This window comes from Colius striatus, chromosome 19, assembly GCF_028858725.1.
Source record: "Colius striatus isolate bColStr4 chromosome 19, bColStr4.1.hap1, whole genome shotgun sequence".
NCBI classification, from domain to species: Eukaryota; Metazoa; Chordata; class Aves; order Coliiformes; family Coliidae; genus Colius; species Colius striatus.
The window spans coordinates 4,967,097-4,988,930 of record NC_084777.1 but is presented as its reverse complement, the minus strand read 5'-3'; the positions used below and the strand labels follow the sequence as shown (position 1 = coordinate 4,988,930).

Here is a 21,834-nt window from a genome sequence, read left to right as displayed (position 1 = left end):
AGCACTATTAATACCACAGTCCAGGCCTGCCATGGGTAGTGGAACTGAACAAAAACGCAGAAGGAACACGAAACAGGAAAGGCAAAACAATACCTAGAGCTCAGCAGCTGCTTAAATGGAAGCTAATTTTTTTTTCCCCTTCCTTCTGCTCCAAACTAAGGAGCCAAACCCTGCTCAGACAGAAACTAACTCCCACACTATGATCTCCCAGTCACAGAACCATAGAATTGTTTTGGTTGGAAAAGCCATCAAGTCCAAGCCCTCCTCTCACCCTGCCAAGCCCATCACTCAGCACCTCAGCTCCATGGCTTTGCAATAACTCCAGTGCTGGGGACTCCCCCACTTCCCTGGGCAGCCTGGAACAGGGGCTGACACCCCCTTAGGGAAAAGTTCTTCATCAGCTCCAATCTAAACCTCCCTTGGGGCGATTTCAGCTCATTTCCTCTTGTCCTGTTATTCATTTATTGGGAGAAGAGATTGACCCCAGCTCACTCCAGCCAGGTAGTTGTAGAGTGCTCCTGTCTCCCCTCAGCCACCTCCCAACTAAACACCCCCATTCCCTCAGTTGCTCCCCATCAGACTCGTGCTCCAGACTCTTCACCAGCTTTGTTGCCCATCTCTGGCCACACCCCAGCATCTCAATGTCTGCCTTGTAGTGGCTCCTACCACATGAATCAAACCAGCTCAGTCTGTGCTGAGGGCCAGAGCTGCGGCGTGTGCTGCAGACTGGAAGTGAGCTACACCAACAGGGCTGAGGTGGGGAAATCATGCGAAGCACATGTCTGCGTTGTGTGCATCTTTAAACACTTATCTGATCCCCCTTTTCCTGAACATACATTACAGCACACACAAGAAAGGAAAACAGTTGCTGTGAATTTTCTGAGCACTTGGCTCAATTTGCTCAAGAGTGGTGGGAATGAGTGAGAACAGAAGCGCTGAGCTGGAGCTTTCAGAAGGAAATCACTTGCGCCTTCTGCTGGAGTCCAACAGCCAATTTGGTTTCTGGAAAATTACTGGAAATGTTTCTTAATTAAAAAGGAAACATAAGGAAAAAAAAAAAAAAAGCATTTTGAAAAAGGCAAGTTATTTCTCCATAGTGAGGATGCAGCCAAATTTCCACTAATGGCATGTGCACGCCTCGGAGAAACAACGGTGCTCCTCGCTTCATCGAGGAAAAGCTGCTTAGCTGTAGCCAAAGGCAAGACTTTCTGCAGTCTTTGGTGGAAAACGTGGGGACAGATAGCAGCAGAGCTTGTCACCAGGCTGATTTCCTCTCTGAGTGCAGAGTTCCTCAGCTGCCAGGAAGTAATGAGATGTCAAGATCTGACTCCTGCCGTTTGGATACCTGTCCACCCATTTCCACTCAAACAGCACATGGAGTCAATAAATCAAAGGACAGCATCTCTGTGTTCACAACAAAAAGGCAGGGAGGCGATCAGCTAGAGAAAAACTACTGCCAACAATCACCAAGGAGGATGCTTGCTTATTACATACCTCCTTTCCCACTGTTTAGCATCAGAAAGTACTTTCAAAAGAGATGAGAATCTCTAGAATGATTCTTGACAGGACAACCCAGTTGTCCCAGTGATGTGGGATTTAATAGCTTCACTGTCCATGGGATGGGAAATATGATGCTGCAGTTCCTTCCAGCACCAGCCCACACTACAAACACCACCAGCTGCTGGCACAGAGAGAATCAGACTCAGTAAAAAACAAGTTCAACTTGCCAAACCTATGAGGTTTGATCCAGTTGCTCAAGATTTGATTCTCTCCAGTAAAAGCTATTACCTCTGACACAATTTCCTGCAAAGAAGGGAAAAGTGGGCTTAGTGGGTTGACAGAGCAGCAGTGGCTTCTGGACTTCAGCAGTGTCTGTGGTGCTGGTCAGAAAAAAGGAAGTCAGGGTTCTAGGGAGGAAACTCATGAAGAATTGAAAGAATAAAGATGCTCTGAACAATTCCACCTCTTATTTCTTTGCTTCAACACAGTGCCTGAAAATTGTCATTTTAAGGCCCTTTAATCAGTAGGAAGGCCCTAGTCCTTCACTTGTAGCACAGAGCTAATGGGCTAACACGGTGTAGTCTCAGCTTTCCTGCTGCCTGCCCATGAACAGATGGGTACAAGGCCAAGTCTTCCCTCTGGAATTGAGTCCTGCTGTCCATACCAGGCCAGTCTCCAGGGAATGAAAAAAGCACAAGGCTTTCTGAAAATTGCCTATGCTTGGCAAACCTGCAAAGCCTTGCTCAATGGCTCAATGGCCAGCCAGTTTGTTTATCAGCTCCTAACTTCCTGGTATTGATCTAAGGAGGATTTTGCTTCTGGATAACGACTAATTAGGAGACATATAATTTTAAGAGATGTGATAATCACTACTGATGTTTGCGTACACAAGAGGCCAACTCCTCAGCTGGCTGGAATGTGCAAGATGTGCTCTCCCCAGTATCATCCCCCTTGCAGGAGCTAGTGGAAAGCTAATGCTTATTATTTAACAGGTTTATTGTACACCACAGTGCTCACTTAAGTGGCCTTTCTCTGGTGAGGGAGGAAAAAATGAAGATATAAGAGGAGCAGAGCAACATGCTTAAAGTGTTCCTGGTGCAGCTGATGGCAGCCCTCATAGGAAACTGAATGGTTGCACACTGCAAGAGGGACTCTGGTCCTTCTTAGTGCTGAAATGCAGGGTGTCACCCTGGGAAGGATCCAAACCTTGACAGCTGTTTCACATCTCTGTCTTATTAAGGATAGGGAAAATGGGATAAACCATGGTTATGGTATTACATGGGTCAGCTATGATGCATGTAAGGACATTGGTATTTTTCAGCTTGGAGACAAAGAAACACTGTCCTGGTGAAAATCTCATTTTTGCCTGTGAAAATAGATCAGCTAGAGTCATGAGCAACTATGAGATTATCATCACTTAAAGGCATTAATGGAAAAATCATCTTTTTCAATTGAGCTTATTTCCTCTGTGCATTTGACAGGGCACTGCCTAATTGTCCTCATTGTTCCTCAGGCTCCAGCCATTTATTTTCCCCTCACTAAATCCCTGCAAAAATGAGTAAGGATTTTTTTAGATGAAGTTTTAACATTACATAAAATAATATATTCCAAAGCAAGATGAGAACAGGTCAGAGCAATTAAGTAAGTAGTAACCCTTTAATCCAACCAGGATGCTTTTTTAAGCCCACATGCTCTCAATTAAAGCAAAACCAGTGAAGTGTTTTTACCTGATCTTACAGTTGTGTGTTGTTTGCAAGGATCAATACCAAACAAGAGAGGTGTACAATTCAGAACTTTTGCATTGCTTACCATTTTAAAACTGCTTACAACAAACCTATGTAAGCACCAACATTTCCACACCTTGGCCTTTTCATTTGTGCCATAAAACTACAACACTGCTCTTTCGCTCAAGTGGGAGCCAGAAGCTTGAATTCATTGCTTGTGAAGTAGCACTACTTGTAAAGTACTTGAATACTTTCTTCTTCTTCATGATTACCACTAATTTTTAGAGAATGAGTAAGTGTTGAAAAGGGAAGATAGCAGTGGCACAGTGGGAGGATACCATTTTCAAATATTTAATGTTAAATTAATTGAATACTTGTGCATTTTCTCAAGTCTTGTCTGAGAATTTCTTCTCCAGAAGAAGCTTAATTTACTAAACATCCAGGTCACTGTTAAAAAACAGCCTATTCTCAGTTGTCATCACATGGCAATCAGAGCATAACCACATAGTTTTACATGCAAACGAGCCCCATACCGATGAGCTGTTGGAATCCCATGCTTGGATTTCATTTTATTACATTAACTCTTTGTTATTACTACCATTTAATTTAAGCAGCTGATCACAGATTTAAGCAGTAATCTAAGACTGTTATTATTTTGAATTAAATCACTCTCAGCTCCTCCTGTGTTTCTCTCTTCAGGCTGCTCATGAGTGCTGTAGGACAGAAAACCCTGCTCATTCATCTGCAAATCACACAAGCCTACTGAGCTTGTTTAGGACCATGGAGACGTGAAGGGAAGCAGACAAGCAAATATGAGATGAAAGATGTGGTAGAGGCCATTTTCTAGAACAGAAATTAAGGAGCTGCAGCCACTGTTCCGTGTGTTTGACCAAATCCATGTATTTTGAGGACAGCATCTCGTCGTTTGTCCAAAGGGCAAACTCACACAGCAGCCTTCAATTGACTCAGCCACATCACTGACATTATGTAACAGAACAGAAAGACTTTGCAGCTCCCATGTGCAGCCTGGGGAACAGGAAGGTCAAAGGACTGTGCCTGGGCACACAGGCCAGCTCTCCTTCCTCAGCCCCTCACCACAGACGTCAATACAGATGTGTGAATAAAGCAATGAAAGCCACACCTTCCCTCTGCTTCATTTAGTAAGATTCACACACAGTTTTTCTCACCTGGTGGATTACTATATGAGTTCAAAACCCCCCCAAAAGAACCTTCACTTAGAACTGAGAGCATAAGCACAGAATTTGCACACGAGTGTTTCACCAACACACACACACACACACGGGTTAAAGTGTGGAGAGCAACTCACCGAGTGCACAGGAAAGGAGCTGTGCCGGTTGAGAAAGGAGTTAGAGACTGACATAGTGAGGCCCTGAGTGGCACCGGTGTCCTCGGGGGTGAAGGGCACTTTAGTTTGCTGGACACAGTAGGAGACAGAAGAGAAAGAAGAGGCAGCATAGGAGGCCTGCTGAAGAGGGGAAAGAAAGCAAGAGACAGGAGACACAAAGAAAGAGCACAGAAAAGGCTTTGAATAAAGGGTAAGAAATGCGAACTGTAAAACAATGCATATAATGGCTTGCTAAACAAACAGCTATTCATGCAGTTCATCAGAGCCAGACACACCAATATGCCTTTCTTGAGCTCAAGAGGCATGATAAAAATCACAGTTCAAATCTTCTTTGTTTCACAAATCCCTTAAAAATAAACTCCTGCCTCCTCCTTTTCCAGTTCCCCCCTGGACAGCTGCTGTGGGGACAGACAAGCTGTTCCTCCTTGCCCTTTTTTTTCCCCACAGCACAGGGGGCAGATGCCCAAAGCAGGAACTGGCTCTTGTTTCTGGCTGCTAAGCAGCCAAGTCTTGCAGACTACTATTTTTTTTTGTGGCTACCTGCAGATTAGGAACTTGGTCTCTCCAGTGTGAGCTATAAGCCCTCGCTGGTACTGCTGAGATGCTGGGTAAGAGTCACATCCAGCCATTTTTCAGTCCAATCCAAAATGAAGTATCATTTGCACAAGAGGGAGAAAGCACATGGTAATTAACAAGTATTATTAAGGAATTTATCCTGAATCCCACTATAGTGAGGAGTCTGAGGGAAGCTAAGGTATATCTAGGCTTTCTCAGCTCTGAGACTTACTTGTTAAACATTGTGTGGTACATTGAACAAGATCTGAAGCTCACAGGAAAGGACTTCCTAATTATCATTTTATAGAGGAGTCCATCCAGCAAAACTTGCCTGCTGCAAGAGCAGCTGATGCACATGTGATTTGTTGCTTCAGAAACTCTCAGGGCAGCAGGAGCAGAGGAACAAGAGTTTGGTGGCTTTTACATCTGTTTGCAACACTTTCCCAACAGAGAGATGAAGGTAAGGGTGGGAGATTGCACCTGAAGAAACATTCGCTTCAGGGAAACCGCCAGCAACACCTTGATGGTATCAGCTTGCATTAACTATAAGAATACCTAGCAGGCAAACCAGTGGCACCTTGGCTGCCCAGATAACGACTAAAGGCCAACAATGAAATGCTTTGCTTCAGTCAACAAATTCATAAAGGGAGAAGAATTTCCCTTCTGCACAACGGCTACAGTAAATCTGCTTTCCATATCCTTTCCCATGACTGTAGACAAAACCATGACTGCAAACTATCACTAGAGAGTGGCCACCTCTAAGAGAAGGAAGTAGGGCAAGAGGCTACAAGGCACAAGTGACAGTGCAAGGATCACACTGACAAGGGGACCACAAACTCTGGAGAACTGCAAGAAACTTGAGAGAGAAGTCCTGTAGACTCCTTTGTGCTCTGCAAAGCAGATGGGACCTGGGCATTTAAGATTTCATCTCCACAAAGCAATAACACATAATTACCAGTTTAGCTTAGCTGGAGATGTTACTTTATCTTGTCAGGACTCCTACCTGCATCACAGGAATGTAGTTATGGAAGTCCCAGAATTAGAGTACTGGGCTGCTTTTCTCATTTGATTAAAAAGTAACACCCCAGGACACTCAAAATTAGCATAGATAACATGAAGAAATATTGCAACAGTTGCCCTCATGATGGTAAAACCTTGGCCCTGCTCCCACATTTCTCCTCTTTCCTACAAGCCATGGCCAATTTAAGTTAGCCACATCAGCACAAAACATGCTTTTGGTTCTTTATTTTCTAACAGAGCAAATCCTTAATATACATAAAACCCCTAAGGCTAGAATTAAAAAGAGAAAAGAAAGGAAGATCCTTAAAAAGACACAGGACAGAATCCCAGCTCCACTGAGGTTAGAAGCAAAACTGCTGCTGCCATCACCGAGGCCAGGGTTTCATCCCCAACATGGAAAATGGCACTTGCTGTGCTGTTAAACCCACCATCCAACATGGATACACATGTGGATGTGCCTTTTTGTGCTGGCAGTCTGGGACGACCAGAAGAACACTTAAAAACAGGTAAAATCCCCAATCACCCAAGGGATGTGGAGAAAACATGCAGGAGTTAAAGAATGGCTGTACCAAAGCTCTGTGGTTCTGGCAAAGGCTGAGCCATAAAAGCAGTCATGTTTAAATGGTTGTTATTAGTGGCATCCTTGACAACAGTTTCAAAACAGCACTGGGAACAAGAGTGCAGCAATCTCTTGAAAATCATGTTGCCCAGCATGTCAAAATCTTCAAAGCAGTTGTTGTTACACAAGCCTGTAGTCTGGCACAGATCCAGCCATGCCGTGTGGAAGACTAACATTCTGTATTTAGGGCATTTTAGGACTTTCAGAAGTTATGTGGAACAGTCTGAACGTGGGGTTAGAAAGCTGCTCAAAGTAGAGGATGCAAAATGCCTAAAAACACGTTAACAAGATGACAAGGAACATGATGTGGTAACACCGAGACATCCTCCCACCAGGACAGCCTGTCAGAAACAGCAGCAGTGAGAACAGAGGGAGGGCACCGCAGATGTCACTCACCAGCTGCCGCTGTTTCGGTGGGAGAGCTGGAGGAGGTGCCAGATCTTGAGATGGGTCTGAGCTGATAAAGGAGTCATTGAACCCATAGACTTCCATGAGGTGCTTGTTCTTCTGCTGGTAGATGTGCTCGTTCTGAGGGGTCTGGTAGAACATGGATGGCTGTGGCTCTGAGTAGTCTTCCACAAACTGCATATATGCCATCACTGCAAGGAAAAGAAAAGTCACACTCACTGCTCCTGGTCCACGTGCTGCAGCTGCAACAAGCAGGCAGGGTGCTCATTCTCAAAATAAGAGCCAGGCCATGCCACTGTCAGGTGGGCTTTGCTGCAGGTTATGTTCATAGGCAGCTCACACAGATGCCATCCACTCTCCAGGAAAGGATCTGAATATGCTGTCCTGCAAGCCAGTGCAACAATCAATCACAGGCTACAAACACACCTGACAACAGTTTAAGGAACCAGTGAGATCTCCAAACGGCTATATGAGAAGTCTGATTGATTCCCTCACTCTTAGCCCAAATCCCTTCCTCATGTAACCCATAGCAATTTTGAGAACATTCCTCAACAGCTAAAGCCCAAAGGCATCAAATCACCAGAGCAACTTCAGTGTGCTTTCTAGGAGGCACAAATCACCTTGTACCAAAATGCAACCTTGACAATCAATCGATAACAATTCTCATGCCTGAAAGTCATCTCATATCTGTAGTCAGCAAGATTTCTAGAAGGAGAAAACTTACAACCTTTCTCCACTATAGCAAGCTGATAAAACTGTTACTGGAGAACATCTACCTGCAAGACTGAGTGTCCCTCTCTCAGAGGATCTTTATGTGCCACTGTCAACAAGATACTTTCCTTCTAGAAGTGCCACTGACCATGCTTTCCTACCCCATTAGCTCAAATCTAACACCCTTTGCTCCTGTCCCTTTTTAAAGCATCTTATCACCTCCAATTTCGGAATCCAAGTGACTCACAAGCTTTTCTGAGATGTGGTTCAATGGAAATGTGAAATGGGATCAAATCCTTTCCATCTGTACACTATCCTCCCCAAATCTATGAAAAAACCCCACACAAGAAAAAACCCCACACAAGTCTGCCTGTGCTGCCCTGACAGAGGATTAGCTACTGCTGCAATATTTTAGTGCTGGAGAGGCAGAATGACAGCCATTGTCATACAAAGACTGTCACAAACCCCACAGAATTAAGGATCAGGAGTGTATTTTATAAATGTAAAATAAAGAATTCTCTTCTACATACCTAAGCACAAGAGCAACTGATTCATTTAAGTGTCATAAAAAGGACTAACCAAGGCCTTTTTGTAAATAGGCTGTCATGCACAAGGTACTCTGTGCTCATTCCTCCCTTCCTCCTGATAAACAAGCCAGTTGACAGTTTTTGTATACCTGGTCATTAGGTGGCAATTTTTCAGCTTCTGCTGGCATTTCAGTTGTACAGCTGAATGGATGACTTCAGTGAAAGCTATAAATACGAGACCACAAGGCAGCATTTGCAGCTTGTGAAGGCAGTTCCCACACTGGCTGCAAGGCCAAGCCCTCTGTTCACCTGCCAGTGCGGATCTGAGGGCCAGCCTACTTCAAACAGGATGCAGCCTGTGAGTGTCAGCAGGAAGGACTCGCTTTGCACCTGTCATTTGCACCTATTTTTTTCTTTTCAGATTTCCTCCATTATTTTAAACTCCATTTAGAAACAGAGCTAAGGCAGCTGCCCCTTCCCACAGAATGGGATAAATTCCCACAGAATAAAGGAGAAAAAAAAGGTTGTGGGGCTGGGGAGAGCAGGAAGCCTCAGCTGATGGATTTTGATCCTGACCGGTAACACCTGCTGTCCCCATCCTGTGACCCCCACAAGGTCCTGCCAGTGGACAACCTGTTTGTGTCCTGCACTCCTGCTTGGCTCCTGCATAGCTCTGACAAGGCTGCTGATGTTCTGACCTGCAATACCCCCTTGCTACCTGAGCCTCGCTCCTCTTCCTTCTCCAGCCACCCTTCTGCCTTCCCAGAACCTCTTCCCAGATGTCAGCACTCTTGCTGGTTCAGATCTTGGTTGTGGAGTCTCCTTCTCTGGAGACATTCAAAACCCAACTGGATGAGTTCCTATGTGACCTACTCTAGATGGTCCTGCTCTGGCAGAGGGGTTGCACTGGATGATCTTTCGAGGTCCCTTCCAGCCCTTGAGATTCTGTGATTCTTGAAGGGAGTACAGCAGAGGTTTCAAACTAGACACACATGAGTTTTGGGGGCTGTGTGTCCCCAACACCTGCTAGTGCTGGCAGTCAAATTTAGGCATGTGATTTTCAGCCTAAGTCCTTGCAGTGAAAAGAAACACATTCTGGTAATAGTCTCTTTCTTGAAATCACAGTGAAGGAGTTTTGGTGAAGTAAATACAGAATTGTTCAAATACTGTTTTTAAATATCAGTGATTCAGCTGACTAAGGTAATCCTGCCAACATCTGTGCATCTTAGAAGATGAGACCTAAAGAAGGCTCATAAAAGAAGTTTCGCTGCAAAAGTGAACTAAGGATCAAGACTCCTCGGAGAAGTGTAGAGGACAGAGCTTGAGGGAAAAGATCACATTTTGAGAGCTCATCAACTGAGTAGGACAAAAGCCAAGAAGTTGGGCTTGGCAGTGCTGGTATAATGCAGCAGACATTTCTAAATTCAGAGCAAGTCTCTATGTAGAGTTACCTACAAAAACAGTGCTTCAGTTCACATCCAGCTCTGAAAACAACACTCGAGATCGATAGCTGTGAGTTCCTGAGTTGAGGTGTCTCTGTGACTCTATGACTCAGGAAGTGTTGCTGAAAATGGGATCACATCAGACACTTGTGTAAAATTAAATTACTGTAACTCAAGGTAGCAAGCCTGAATGCCACTGAGAGCCTTAACTCAATCTGCAAGGCAATAATGAAGAGCTCTTTTATCTCAGCTCTTTATGAAGCTAATGCATCGTATTGTCATGGCAGCTCCCCTGCCTTGCTTGTTACAACTAGTCCAGGGCAGGTGAGCATGTCTCTGCTTCTACTTTGTCTTCCTGTCTGTTTTTAGGTGAAATGAAAAACAGTTGGGATGTTGGAAAACAAACCTGTCTCAGGAGTAGAGACTGCAGATTGCACATTAAAATGGGCATCATTAAAATGTGGCCAGTGTTGAACAGGAGAGTAAAAAGAAACAGGACCACTCCTGAGATTGCTGTTTGCTAAAGGTCTTCTCTCTCTCTATCACTTTCATTCTCTGCTCTGGCTTTTAACAAGTCAGAAATTTAAAAAACAGATGGGAAATTACATCACCAGCTCAGCTCAGGCTGCACACCCTGCAGCGACTGTGAGGAGGGAGGGATGGGGGCTGCAACCTCCACGGTGAAGAGCCAGGGTGGAGTGACAGTCTCAAGGCAGCACCCCAGGAGAGAGGGAGGCGTGAGATAGAAACCTCTCCCATCACATGCCCAGCTTATGTCAGTTCTGAACCCAGACAGAAAATATTTGAGGGAAAAAAAAGCAAAATCTCAGACTAAGGCTAGGAACACCTTCCCAGCAATCTGCCTGCAGTGCCTGGGCTGTCTTTTCTGAAGGAGCTGAAGTTACTCAGGGATTTCTAGCATACACCAGTTCTGCCACACGGTAGAAGTCACAAGTATTGCTCAGCAGTACCCAAAGCCAGCTTGCCTTGCAGCCAGGGGAGCAGCTGCTGCTCCCAGAAGAAACACTTGACTATGGGAGAGGGGAGAAAGCCACAAGTGACTTCTTGTCAGGAAAACATCCTTGTAGCAGTGATTGCTGGAGTCTGCAAGGAATTGCTAAAGATCATCTGCAGGTAAGGCACAGCTGTATCCAATGTGGAGCACTTGCTGAAGGTCCAAAGCTCAACTCCTGGAGCTGGGTCAGCAGCCCGTGTTACAACTGGCCCTGGACAAGGGCAACAGATTTGTGTGCACAGGAAAGAGTCAAAATCGTGGTAATTCTTAAGCCTTCACACACATCAACTCACTGGAGAAGTCAAGGTCAAATAAGCCAGTTTTGCTGTCAGCTCTGGGAGGAGAGCTGTTTTTCAAAGAGCTCACACTATCTGCTGGCTAAGCCCAGACTGCCCCCAGCGCGGCTCCTGCAGTTAAATACCAGCTGCTTGCAGGGCACCAGGCTGCGTTTTGTTCCCATTGACAGCGAGGGAAACATTAATAAGTGCCTCACTACTAGTTTCCAAGTTGTCTGGGGATAGGATCTTGTTATTTCTGACTCTGCGCACTTCATGGCAGAAGCTTCTCCATGTCCGTGTCTTGTACAGCAGGAGCATGATGCTGGTGCTCAAATAGAAGTCTGGAGTAATTTGCCCATAGCACAGTGACATGCACTCTTAGAGCACAGTAAAACAACTGTAATTCATACCAGACTAAAAGGCTTATTACTCCTCTGTTTAAATTATGCAGAAGTAAACTCTTGAAGGTCCCTCTGAGCACAGCTCATAACAATATACATGGTTAATTCAAGCAGGGTTTGCAGTATATGACCAATCAAAAGACTATCAAAGTGTCTGCTCAACATTTCCTGCTAACTACCAAAAGAGACCCAAACCCAAGTCTCATGTGAGAGAGCTCTGTATCTTTTCAATACATGCATGCATCTCCTCCAGATCCCAGGAGTTTGTTGGGGTTGTGGAAGCAGCAGTGCCTCACCTATGTGATTACACAAGATTATCTGCATGCATCAGCCCCCAGGCAAAAAAAATCCTGGGTGCTACCATCCAGCCAGAGTAATGTTTTACTGCCCTTTTAACATTGAAAAGTAAAACTAACAACCACAGATCTGTGGTGTGATATACTGTGGAGTAAAGACAATCTAAACCGAGTTCTCGGTGTCACATGAATGCAATTAAAAAGTCTGTAGCAGTTGGGTGTCAGCCCAAATGTTACCATAAGCTTTGCAGAGAAGATATTTTATCAAACCATCAGAGCTGACAACACATCAGGTAACAGCTTCTACCTTTCCTAACAAAACAATCTGACCAATACTCCAAGAGCTTCTGATAGTGCTAGATGACAGATGACAATTAACTCTATTCTAACATCAAAGAAAATGCACTTACAAGGCTTTGGTGTTGAGGTTAAAGCACACACAGGCAATAATGGAGAAGACAGCTTTTAGAATGGTTTTTAAGTAACTCTTTGACATCTCATATGATAACAATAAACAAAGACATTGGGCTTAAAGAGAAAAGCAAACAGCTCAGGTCTCTTTAAACTGTCAAATGCCTCTTACCCAAGATCCACTCAGGCGTCTCCCCCTACTAAAGCTGCCTACGTGTATGGAGGCGCATTCCCCTGCATCCGCCCCACTCTGCCTGCTGTAAAACCACCTGGACACAGCCCTTGTTGTTAATTTGCAGAGCCCACAATGACCTGATTCCACAGTAAGCAGGGCTCTGTTTCATACCCCCTTGCAGCTGGTACCAGCAGGTGAGTGTTTTGAACAGCACCAGCCATAACAATCAACCTCAGCTATGCCCTGTGCCAACATTTATTTCCTTTCTGTTGCCTACAAACAAACATCTCAGCTCCTTTATAGCTGCTTTCAGTATCTTTTAACTGCTTGCTTCTCAGGGAGGGATACAAGTTATTTCCTGTGGATGGAAACTGCACTTATGAACTAGAAGATGACCCTCACTCTCAAGTTGGTCAAACCTTGAGCTCTAAGTAAAATCCCCCAGGGTTGCAAATGTGGACTGGTCACTTAGGGATAATGGAAATGCTTTTAGACAACACACTTTTTAACAGTAGCTGGCACAGTACACTACCATAGGAATGGACAGAAAACTGACCCTGCTGCATGACACACCAGTCTCATTTCCACCTTATTCTCGCCTAAAAGACTATAAACCTCAGAAAGGAGTTAGAAAGCCAGCTCAGCACTTTTCTATCAGCTCTTCACTTGGGCTGCCAGCCATACAACGTAACACTGTTAATCCAGAGCTTGTGTCTGCTACCTCCTTGTGCAACACACAACTGCAAAGCCAGCCAGTGACCAGTAAACTAACATCTGCTGGATTTCACTGTGCAGTCCACAGCCTTCCTTGGCAGATCAGTATGGCTGAGCTTCTGGCAAGAGGTTTCACATGTCTTCAGCCATGAACATTAAGCAAATCAGAATAAGGTCACGAGCCTGAGTCACAGTCAGTACTGGTGTGCCAGGAGTCTGGCTGGGGATGGAGAGCCTTCACATTTAGAGGCTGCTCATTTTAATGATGTGGGAAATTCTCAGGCATCCAAAGGAAATGAGATCCCGTATCAAAACAAGTAGTACTGGACACTAGGTTACTAGTGTTGTCTTGCACAGCTATGTGGGTGACTATGTCCCTGTTGTCAAATAACTGCTCTGGCAAGGCTCAGTTTTGGACAGAAAAGCAGCCCTTTCTCCCAGCTCTTGGAAAGTATCCAATTCTTTTCTGCAGTGGGAAAATGTTCATAAAATGAGGGTAGAGGGGAAAGAATGGACATGAAAGGGGAAGATAAACCAGAAGGATCTGCAAGGCAGAGTGCCTCAAAGATTTGCATTCAGGTAAACTGAGAAGTAAAAAGGTCTCACTACAGTAATGAAGATACTGTGTAACGCCAGCTCCCCTGGCTCCTCACTCTCTGACTGCCAAAGCACTGAAACTGCCCTTCCATGCCTTTGACACTGACTCACTGATTTTGACACTCAGCCTCACGTAAGCAAGGACATTACCTTGGAGTCATCATTACTTAGCGGTCATCAGAAGCACAACAACTCGAAGGAAAGGGAAAGGTAAAAGCGAAACCCAACCACAAGAACTTCCTTACTGTGTTTGTTTTTCTTCTCTGGCAGAGGTGGTGGCTTCTCTGGGTCACTGTTAGAATCTGGAGCAGCAAAGTCAGCAATGAATTCAACTGGTGCTGAAGAGTTTCCTTGCTGGAAAGGCAAAACAGCAGCAAACGGCGTGAAGGGAACTGATGGGACAGAGGCTGCATTCTGCATGTCATCCTCTGAGATGTTATCATACTGGGAAGGGTGCCTCTCATAGGACACCCTGCAGCCTGAGTTCTCTGAAGTCTGAGAGGCTGCGCTCCTCCTCTTCTTCTCTGGTAAAGCTGGAGGAGTCTCTGTTGGCTGTGCTGCTCCTGAGAGGCTGCAGAATTCCAGTGGAGGAGAGCTGCCCTGCGGGAGCTGGAAAGGGTGTCCATGGAAAGGGGAGCCAGACTCACCCAAGGACTCTGGCAATGGGCTGAGGATACCTGGCACCTGCTGAGGAATCTGATCAGCGTTGGAGAGGTCCTGCTGCAGGAATTCATAGTCTGGATCATAGTGATCCGATTGATCTGGTGAAACAGAAGGGACAGGAGAATGATGCTTTAGTTTCTTTTAATGTTTAGCCCTTTCAATTCTGCTCCTCCAATTCCATCAGCTAATTAATAAGTTCATTTAATCAGTGGTACTTCCTTGCAGCAGGGACCATCTTGCTACACCTTCTGTAACATCCAGCCTTAGTAAAACTCTTACCATTCTTTACAGTAGCAAACCAGTAACAAACCTTCAATAGGCAGATCACTGCAGAGCTTATTTATGCTTCATATTTTATTTTATTTCCCAGTATGTAGAAGCATCACTGTCAATTCTGCAGACAAGGCTGCAGACAAGGCTGAAATCAACAAAACATTCCACTTGAGAGATGAATTGAGCTTGAACACAATCATCTATAGCTAGGGAAACACATTCCCCTGGGCTTTTTCCTGTCTGACAGAATATAACTCTGCCCAGAACCGCCTGCAGCAACTAGAAGATGACAGTTGCAAGCGCAATCCATTTACTTCTGCATCACAGCTATGACAGCTCCCAAACAAGGGTGAAGGGGGCTCCTCCAGCAGCCCTGGACAGCCCCCTGCTTACCTAAGGTTTCACAGCTTGTGTTGCGGGAGCACTGCCCGCTGTCACGGTCCAGAGAAGAGAGCTGCTCATCAGACTTGCTGAGTTTGCCAATGCTGCTGCACGGTGAGAGGCGAGGAGACTCCCCCCCATAGGAGTGGCTTCCACCTGACAACCTTCTCTGGGCATAGCAGTCGACATCAAAATCCTTAAGCAAAAAAAAATCAAATCAAATCCCTGTCATTGTGGGCAGCTCACGAGCAAGCACAATGCAGCTGGAGGAGCCAAGACCTCACAGCCACACTGAGAAAACCAAGAGGGGAGAGGAGAAGATGAGTGTTGCCAGCTCTCTCTAGTTAGACAAGCTCATGAGGAGCACAGAAAACCTCTGATTTGGTAAACAGCCCACGCCAGGGTGCTCTGTGATCTCCTGCTTCCAGGCAGGATACACTGTGACCCACACTGGACTTCACAACATGCTGAGAAGATGACCGAGTTCCTCACTGCTACATGTCTGCTGAGTGCTGGTCTAGGCTCTCATACTGGGTAACCAGACTCCAAGATTTCTCATTACATAACTGGGGCTTCAGCAAATATTTGGTGTAGCTTCTCTGCAGGCAAAGGGAAAATAAGCTATAGGGAGATACAACTTTCTGTGCCTATGACTACGTTTCTATTTTGGAAACTATCTCAAGCTTATCAACCTGTGAATGATGCTCTCAGGTGTTCCCACTGCTACAAAACAACCTCAGTGTGACTGTTCTAGTCAATGCAGAACTGCCACAGCTTTATCTGGGTCAGCCAAACAACTGCAGAGGCTCCCTAAGCCTGAACTGAGGCTTTGGGGATGAGGATAAGATTTGATTTTGGTGCAATTTAATATGATTCAGGTCCTCACTGTTGAGTTAGTAACTTCCTGAATGTGTAAAGCAAATTCAGCCACCTACAACCTCATAAACCCCTGACTAGCACAAGCAATGGAATAAGACTAACACAGAGTCCCAAGTTTTCTAATTTTCTACCAGAAAATTTAGTGATTTCCCCCAAAGCACCAGCAGTGGTCAGAACAGTTGCTCAAACTACTGCTTGGGTTAAAAGATGTTTTAAATTGTGACTGGATGAAGACAGGCTTCTGATACCAACATGCCACATGCTCCCTTAGCCTGCAAGTAAACCTTGGTGAGAATTCAGCCAGCTGCTCTGTTCCCTGACATGTTAACACCCAGCCCCTCACATCCTCACACTCTGCTACAGCTCAAGGCAACAAAGTTTGTAGAAATTTGTTAAATCCAACAGCACTGTAAAAAACAATAATTAAGTCGCTCACACTATTGATGTTCCCACCATTAAAACTCCAGCTCCAGAGCTCTCCTGTGCAGGGCTGTTTAGGGTGAGCAGAGGTGTGCAGGGGACTGCATAGCTGCAGGTCACAGCATTTCTCTGAGCTTTTGCTACAGTTCACAGCACGTTTCCCTTGCCTTTCACAAAGGGGTTAAAGCCATTACCTGTCTGTTGATTCCAACAGGTAAACTGGACCCACTGGTGGCTCGACTCATGGGGGCCACAACTGCCACTCTGGTTGGGGAAGGTGCTGATTGCCGTTTTTTAGGGGGCAATGCTGGTGGAGGGCTGCAAGACACAACAGGCATTGATGCTTTCATTACTCTTCCGGCAAAAAGACTTTCAGAGAGAGGCTTCATGAGCTTGTTCTCCAGAAAGCCTTTGACTTGTCAGACACAAAGCTTCCAGGTTCTCATCCAAACCTGGCCAGGAGCTATTCAGCAGTGTATGCACTAACAAGTATCAATTTAAGAACATTCTCACAGGTAAGGACCTATTCAGTGATTCATTTTTTAAGGTTGGACTACAGTTGGTATTTCTCACACAAATACAATTGCCATTTAAAAAATTATTTGTAATTGAGCTAATTAGCACAGTAATTATTGTTTAATAAAAGTGGTGAAAATCCAAAAGAAATGTTTTGGTTAACCAAAATATTGTTTCTATTCACAAAAGTCCTTTCTCCTCAAACCTTCCAGGTTTGAAAAATGCTCAAAGTTTCAAAAATTTTCAGGACAGGAGAATGCTTTTTGTGCCCTTTTAGTCTCTGGTGAAGTTCAGGGACCAAGATGGCCAGTGTCTTCACGTCTACTGTGAGGGCTCATGTTTTGGCACAAATCTGTTTCAGATACACACATTAGTAACTAGTGAGTTTTTAATCACTCTACATTTAGTTTTTGCTTCTAATGACATGTAATTCTCGTAATCATCAAGCCCACAGGGTTCCCAAGAGCTTACATACTCTGTTCCTGGAACATACCAGGAAATCTTCATACAGCCCATGAGAATTCATACGCTACATAAAAACGTGACTCTCTTGTCAGCCGCAGCCCTTGGTGCCACGTTTTCAAATTAGCACGACCCGTATTTTTCACACCATCCATTAACACCAGTAGCAGAGAAGAAAAAACATCACACACACAGACCTAAAACCTGCAAATTGGGGGTTTTCTCTTCCTTCTCAAAATAGAACATAGAAACTTTCATGTGGTTACTCATAGAACAGGGTAAGAACAATGAAGTACAAGAGGGGTTTTTTTCACACACTATTGGCTCCTTTCACTCCTAAGCTGATAAGAAATGCAGAACAACCTGGGTGTGCAGGATAGATTGATAGTTGCCAGCTAAGGTTAACAGTATTTCCCTTTGGCTACAACAGCACTGCTGTACAGTGGGGTGTTCACATAGTTTTAAATAAGCTGCTTATGCATTTATGTGATGCCTCTCATGGATGGATCTCAGGGCATGGCACTATCCTCACATGAAAAGAAGGAGAGGAAAACACAGATAATGAAGAGTACTGCTCAAAACAAGACAAAGAGTATTGCTCCAAAACCCAAGAGGCTGGTATGAAGCATTTCAGCCAGCTGGCTGGCCAGTTTTACCTGTTTTCTGCCACTCGAATGCTAGGCAGAGGGGGTTTAGGAGGTGCAACTTCTTCATCCATGGAGTCAGTCAGTAGCTCATTGGATTGAGTCATGTTAGTTGTTTTGTTGAGGATCTCCATTTCTCGGTCTGTAAGGGGAAGCTCTGATGGGCTGCAACAAGCAAAACACAGACTGTAGATCAGAAAACGCAGTTAGAATGCAGCACGTTGACTGACTAATACATGTTTAATCTATGTGCAATATGAGAGACACCTACAGCAGAATTTGCATCTGCAGGTGGAATTCCATGTACGTGGAGGATACAATGTGCATGTGCCATGGCCAAGTGATGCCCAATGACAGCTTTTGGTATCTTCCCTGCCATAGCATGTTCTTTTTTTAAGTGGTCACACTGTAATGGATGAGGCTACATGAAGAACACTATGCTACCCTCTGTAAAGAATAATTGAATGCTTTAATTCCATTAACAGTAGCCAGAAATCACCCTTTCTATGTTAGTTCTGCACACAGAAGAAATCCTTGTCAGTGACCCACCTGTCAGATTTACACGCTGGTAAACTGGGTTTAACTGGGCTCGTGGGAGAGGGATGCTCCTGCTTTTCAATCGTGAGTCTGACCAGCTCCTGATGGTGGAGAGAAGAGAAAGAGAATAATCAAACATCCTAGGACAGACACCTTTATTCAAATGCCTGCTTCCCCTGAAGCCATCTTTTAACATGTTGGCAATGGAAGTCTTAACCATTCAAGGAACTACTGTAGTGTATCTGTTATAGGCAGATAAGGCTCTGGATAAAGAGATAAGGGCATGATAATCCTGAACTGCAAGCCTGCCAGCAGTCAAAACAACAATCACTCAGGCCAGAAAGATGGAGAGAATGTTTTATGGATGTCTGATGCTGACGAATACATCTACTGCTCACAGATACAAACTTGTGCCCTTTTACACGCAGGCTGGAAAACTGGCAGTTCTTCCTGACAGTATTGGTTTACCAGCATATTATGCAAAGGAAACTAGATAGGATCAATTTTTAATATAGTTTTTTAAAGCAGCTGAAATACAAGGTTATCACTCCAGCATCATCTTCATGGCCATGTCTGTTGAGCTTGGAAACGACTGTCATTGCTCTCTGAATGCAATACCTGCAACTGCAATGTCATCATCATCCTTTCAAGGAAGGGAAATATTCTAGTTCTCCTATTTTTATAGAAGGCTCTATTTAAAGCTGAACTTTCTTGGGTCAACACACATACAGCAAGAGGAATAAAGTACTACATTGGACATGCAAAGGGTACGCATGGGCCAATGCAGTTCAAGTGCCCACCACAGCTATTTTGGTTTTGATGTTCTAATGACATTCTTGGTATGAGCTTGTGCTCAAAAACAGCGTATGCTGTGTCAACTAAAACCAGCACAAACCACACAGCTTTCCAGAAGCTGTCCTGGAAAATCCCATATGTGGGAAGGAAGAGAGAGCACAAACAGAGCACATACAGATGTCCATGCGGGCTAATGCTATGAAGATGTTACTGTCTGGGACAGACAGACAAAAGCCCTGCTGAAGAACAGCATATTCTGAGAAGTGCTCTCTGATGAGAAAAAGCACAGGACCAAGTCAACCACAGCTGATCAGCCTCCCCACCTCCAAGGAAGGCCACATTCCCAGCCGAGAAATACTCTCCAACAAGGAGCAACAGACCAACAGGGCTTTTGGCAATGTTAGGTCCACTGAAGTACTGTACCTTACAAAGGATACAGAAAAGGAAAAGAATTAAGGTCCCTCAATCACAGAACTATGGTGGTAACACAGACATTGAACTGACCTCCCACTTCTCTGCCAAGTGTTCTCATTTACTCAACAGAAACTACTTTTTTTAATGTACTTCTGTCTCTTTTTCCATTTTCTCTTTCAGAATGATCAACCTTTAATGAAAAACTTGCTATTCCTTTAAGACTTTAGAAATTCCCCTACAAAGTTTACAGAACATCACTAGGAAAAACATCTGTAGGACCTGGGAGTTTACAAACCCCAAATGAGGCTTTTCTGTAAATCAGATGATTTGGAAGTTACACAGTGACAACATTTGACTCTTCTGGCTGCAGCTGGCACCACACTCCAAGTTACCATCAAGAATGATGACACAAGGGATTGGCCATCTTCCTGCCCTCTGGACAAACTTCCACTGCTGAAGAGGTTCCTGGAGACTTCTCATGCACTTTAACAGACTCAGTGTCAGCCCCTGCAGGGTCATTGGGTACTTGCCAGAAAGAACAGTGACCCCACAATATGGAAGAGCATAGTAAGGGAATAAAATGTATGGGCATTCAAACCAAAATTCAAAATCCTCCTTAAACATCTCCCTGAAAGGACTATGGAAGGGAAAATGTAATGTCTCCTTTATATGATTGAGGAGAAGAACAATCAAATTTAGCTCAAAAGCATCTTTAGAATGATGCAAATCGTTGTGGCTGTGGAAAGAAAACCTTAAACCCAAAACACCTCCCACCAGTGACACCAAGACAGTGTACGATTGCCAATACTTTTTTCTCTGAGCTTTGACAAATATCACCAAATTCCCTGAACCCTCACTTTTTCCTCCTCCCTACTAACCCCAAAACGAGAAAGAGCTTTTGAAAATCAAGCCAAGATCTTTAGTGTACACACAGAAGAAATCAGCACGCAACCAAGGCAGATGCACATTATGCTATTCCTTATCAGCAAGTAAAGAGATTCCTGCAGCAGTAATTAGAGATAATTAAAGCCTCTCTACAAACTTATGCTACTTCAGCAAGCTGTAAATTCCAAAATGAGGTTGATTTTTAAGAGGTTACGTAATCAAAACAAGGATTTTTTTTCTTTTTCTATATGCCTAACAAGGCACTAAAACCTGAGAACAAAACAGCAAGAAATGCAAGTGAACAAGCAAGTCCTTCATGCTCAAATCTGAAAATGAAGAGGGAAGTAAGCACTGAAATGTGGAAGTGGATTTTGTGTGATCTGCCAGAGAAACAAAAAGGCTCTCCACAGCAGAGAAGTGTCCAACTTCTCAGTTCTGCTTCCAGATCTCAAAGCTGGCTTGGCCCTTCTAAAATAAACCTTGTTGTTGGCTATGCAGTAGATGAGTGCACACTGCTTCCAAATGCTGACCTGTCCATGGGCAGACACATTTGCTTCTACCCAGACAGCCACACATCTGCTTCAATCATGCTCCAAGCTGACCAGACATAAGCCAGCTCCAACTGGAAAACCAAAATAACTTTTAGTCTAACAACAAAGTACAACCTGACATAGTCCTGCCTCTCAGTGGGGCTTAATAGCTCAGGCTTAGCACTGTACAGACATGTCTGCGTCGCTTCCAGCTTAGGCTGGCTCCCAGCACGGGCAGAGTAGCACCTGAGACCTTCCCCCCCATCTGCACAGGCATGCCACTTTGCCTGGAAGGCAACAGGTACAGCGGGGGTTAAACAGTGCTTGAAGTGAGAAAGACAGTGGTGTCCAAGTCTCGTGCAATGAGTCTATACACAGCTCTCTCCTGGATCTGGCGGTAACACGGCTGGCTCTCCATGGGACTGTGCAGATTCATTAAGTGATAAGAGAGTGAACTGCCTCGCTGTTTGCTGGGGTATTACAGTTCAGATACCACACTGCAGATTTTCATGTACTGGAAATTGCTGCTGAATTCCAACACTAACAGCAGCTGAGACTTTAGGCTAAACCCTTTCTCTGTCCTGCTGTGCAAATTTAAGACTGCTTTACTTTGAAAACCTGGAGCTTATAGTTGAAGGGCATATTGTGCAAAATAAACCTGGAAAAGCTGCCTTCT

General features: G+C 44.6%; 1 protein-coding gene across 5 annotated transcripts in view; it reads right to left on the bottom strand.

The window, feature by feature from the left end:
* RAPGEF1 (Rap guanine nucleotide exchange factor 1) overlaps nt 1-21,834 on the bottom strand; it is an 86,136-nt gene that overhangs the window by 22,452 nt on the left and 41,850 nt on the right. For 4 of the 5 annotated variants that reach the window (XM_062011502.1, XM_062011505.1, XM_062011503.1 and 1 more), the window contains 6 exons: nt 18,547-18,635; nt 18,010-18,162; nt 16,570-16,693; nt 15,089-15,272; nt 14,005-14,520; nt 7,181-7,383 (listed from right to left, as the gene is read on the bottom strand). In XM_062011502.1, the coding sequence (XP_061867486.1) occupies nt 7,181-7,383; nt 14,005-14,520; nt 15,089-15,272; nt 16,570-16,693; nt 18,010-18,162; nt 18,547-18,635 (1,269 nt within the window). Of the gene's footprint in view, nt 1-4,551; nt 4,711-7,180; nt 7,384-14,004; nt 14,521-15,088; nt 15,273-16,569; nt 16,694-18,009; nt 18,163-18,546; nt 18,636-21,834 lie in introns of all 5 variants that reach the window. The other variant, XM_062011506.1, reaches the window with a different exon arrangement.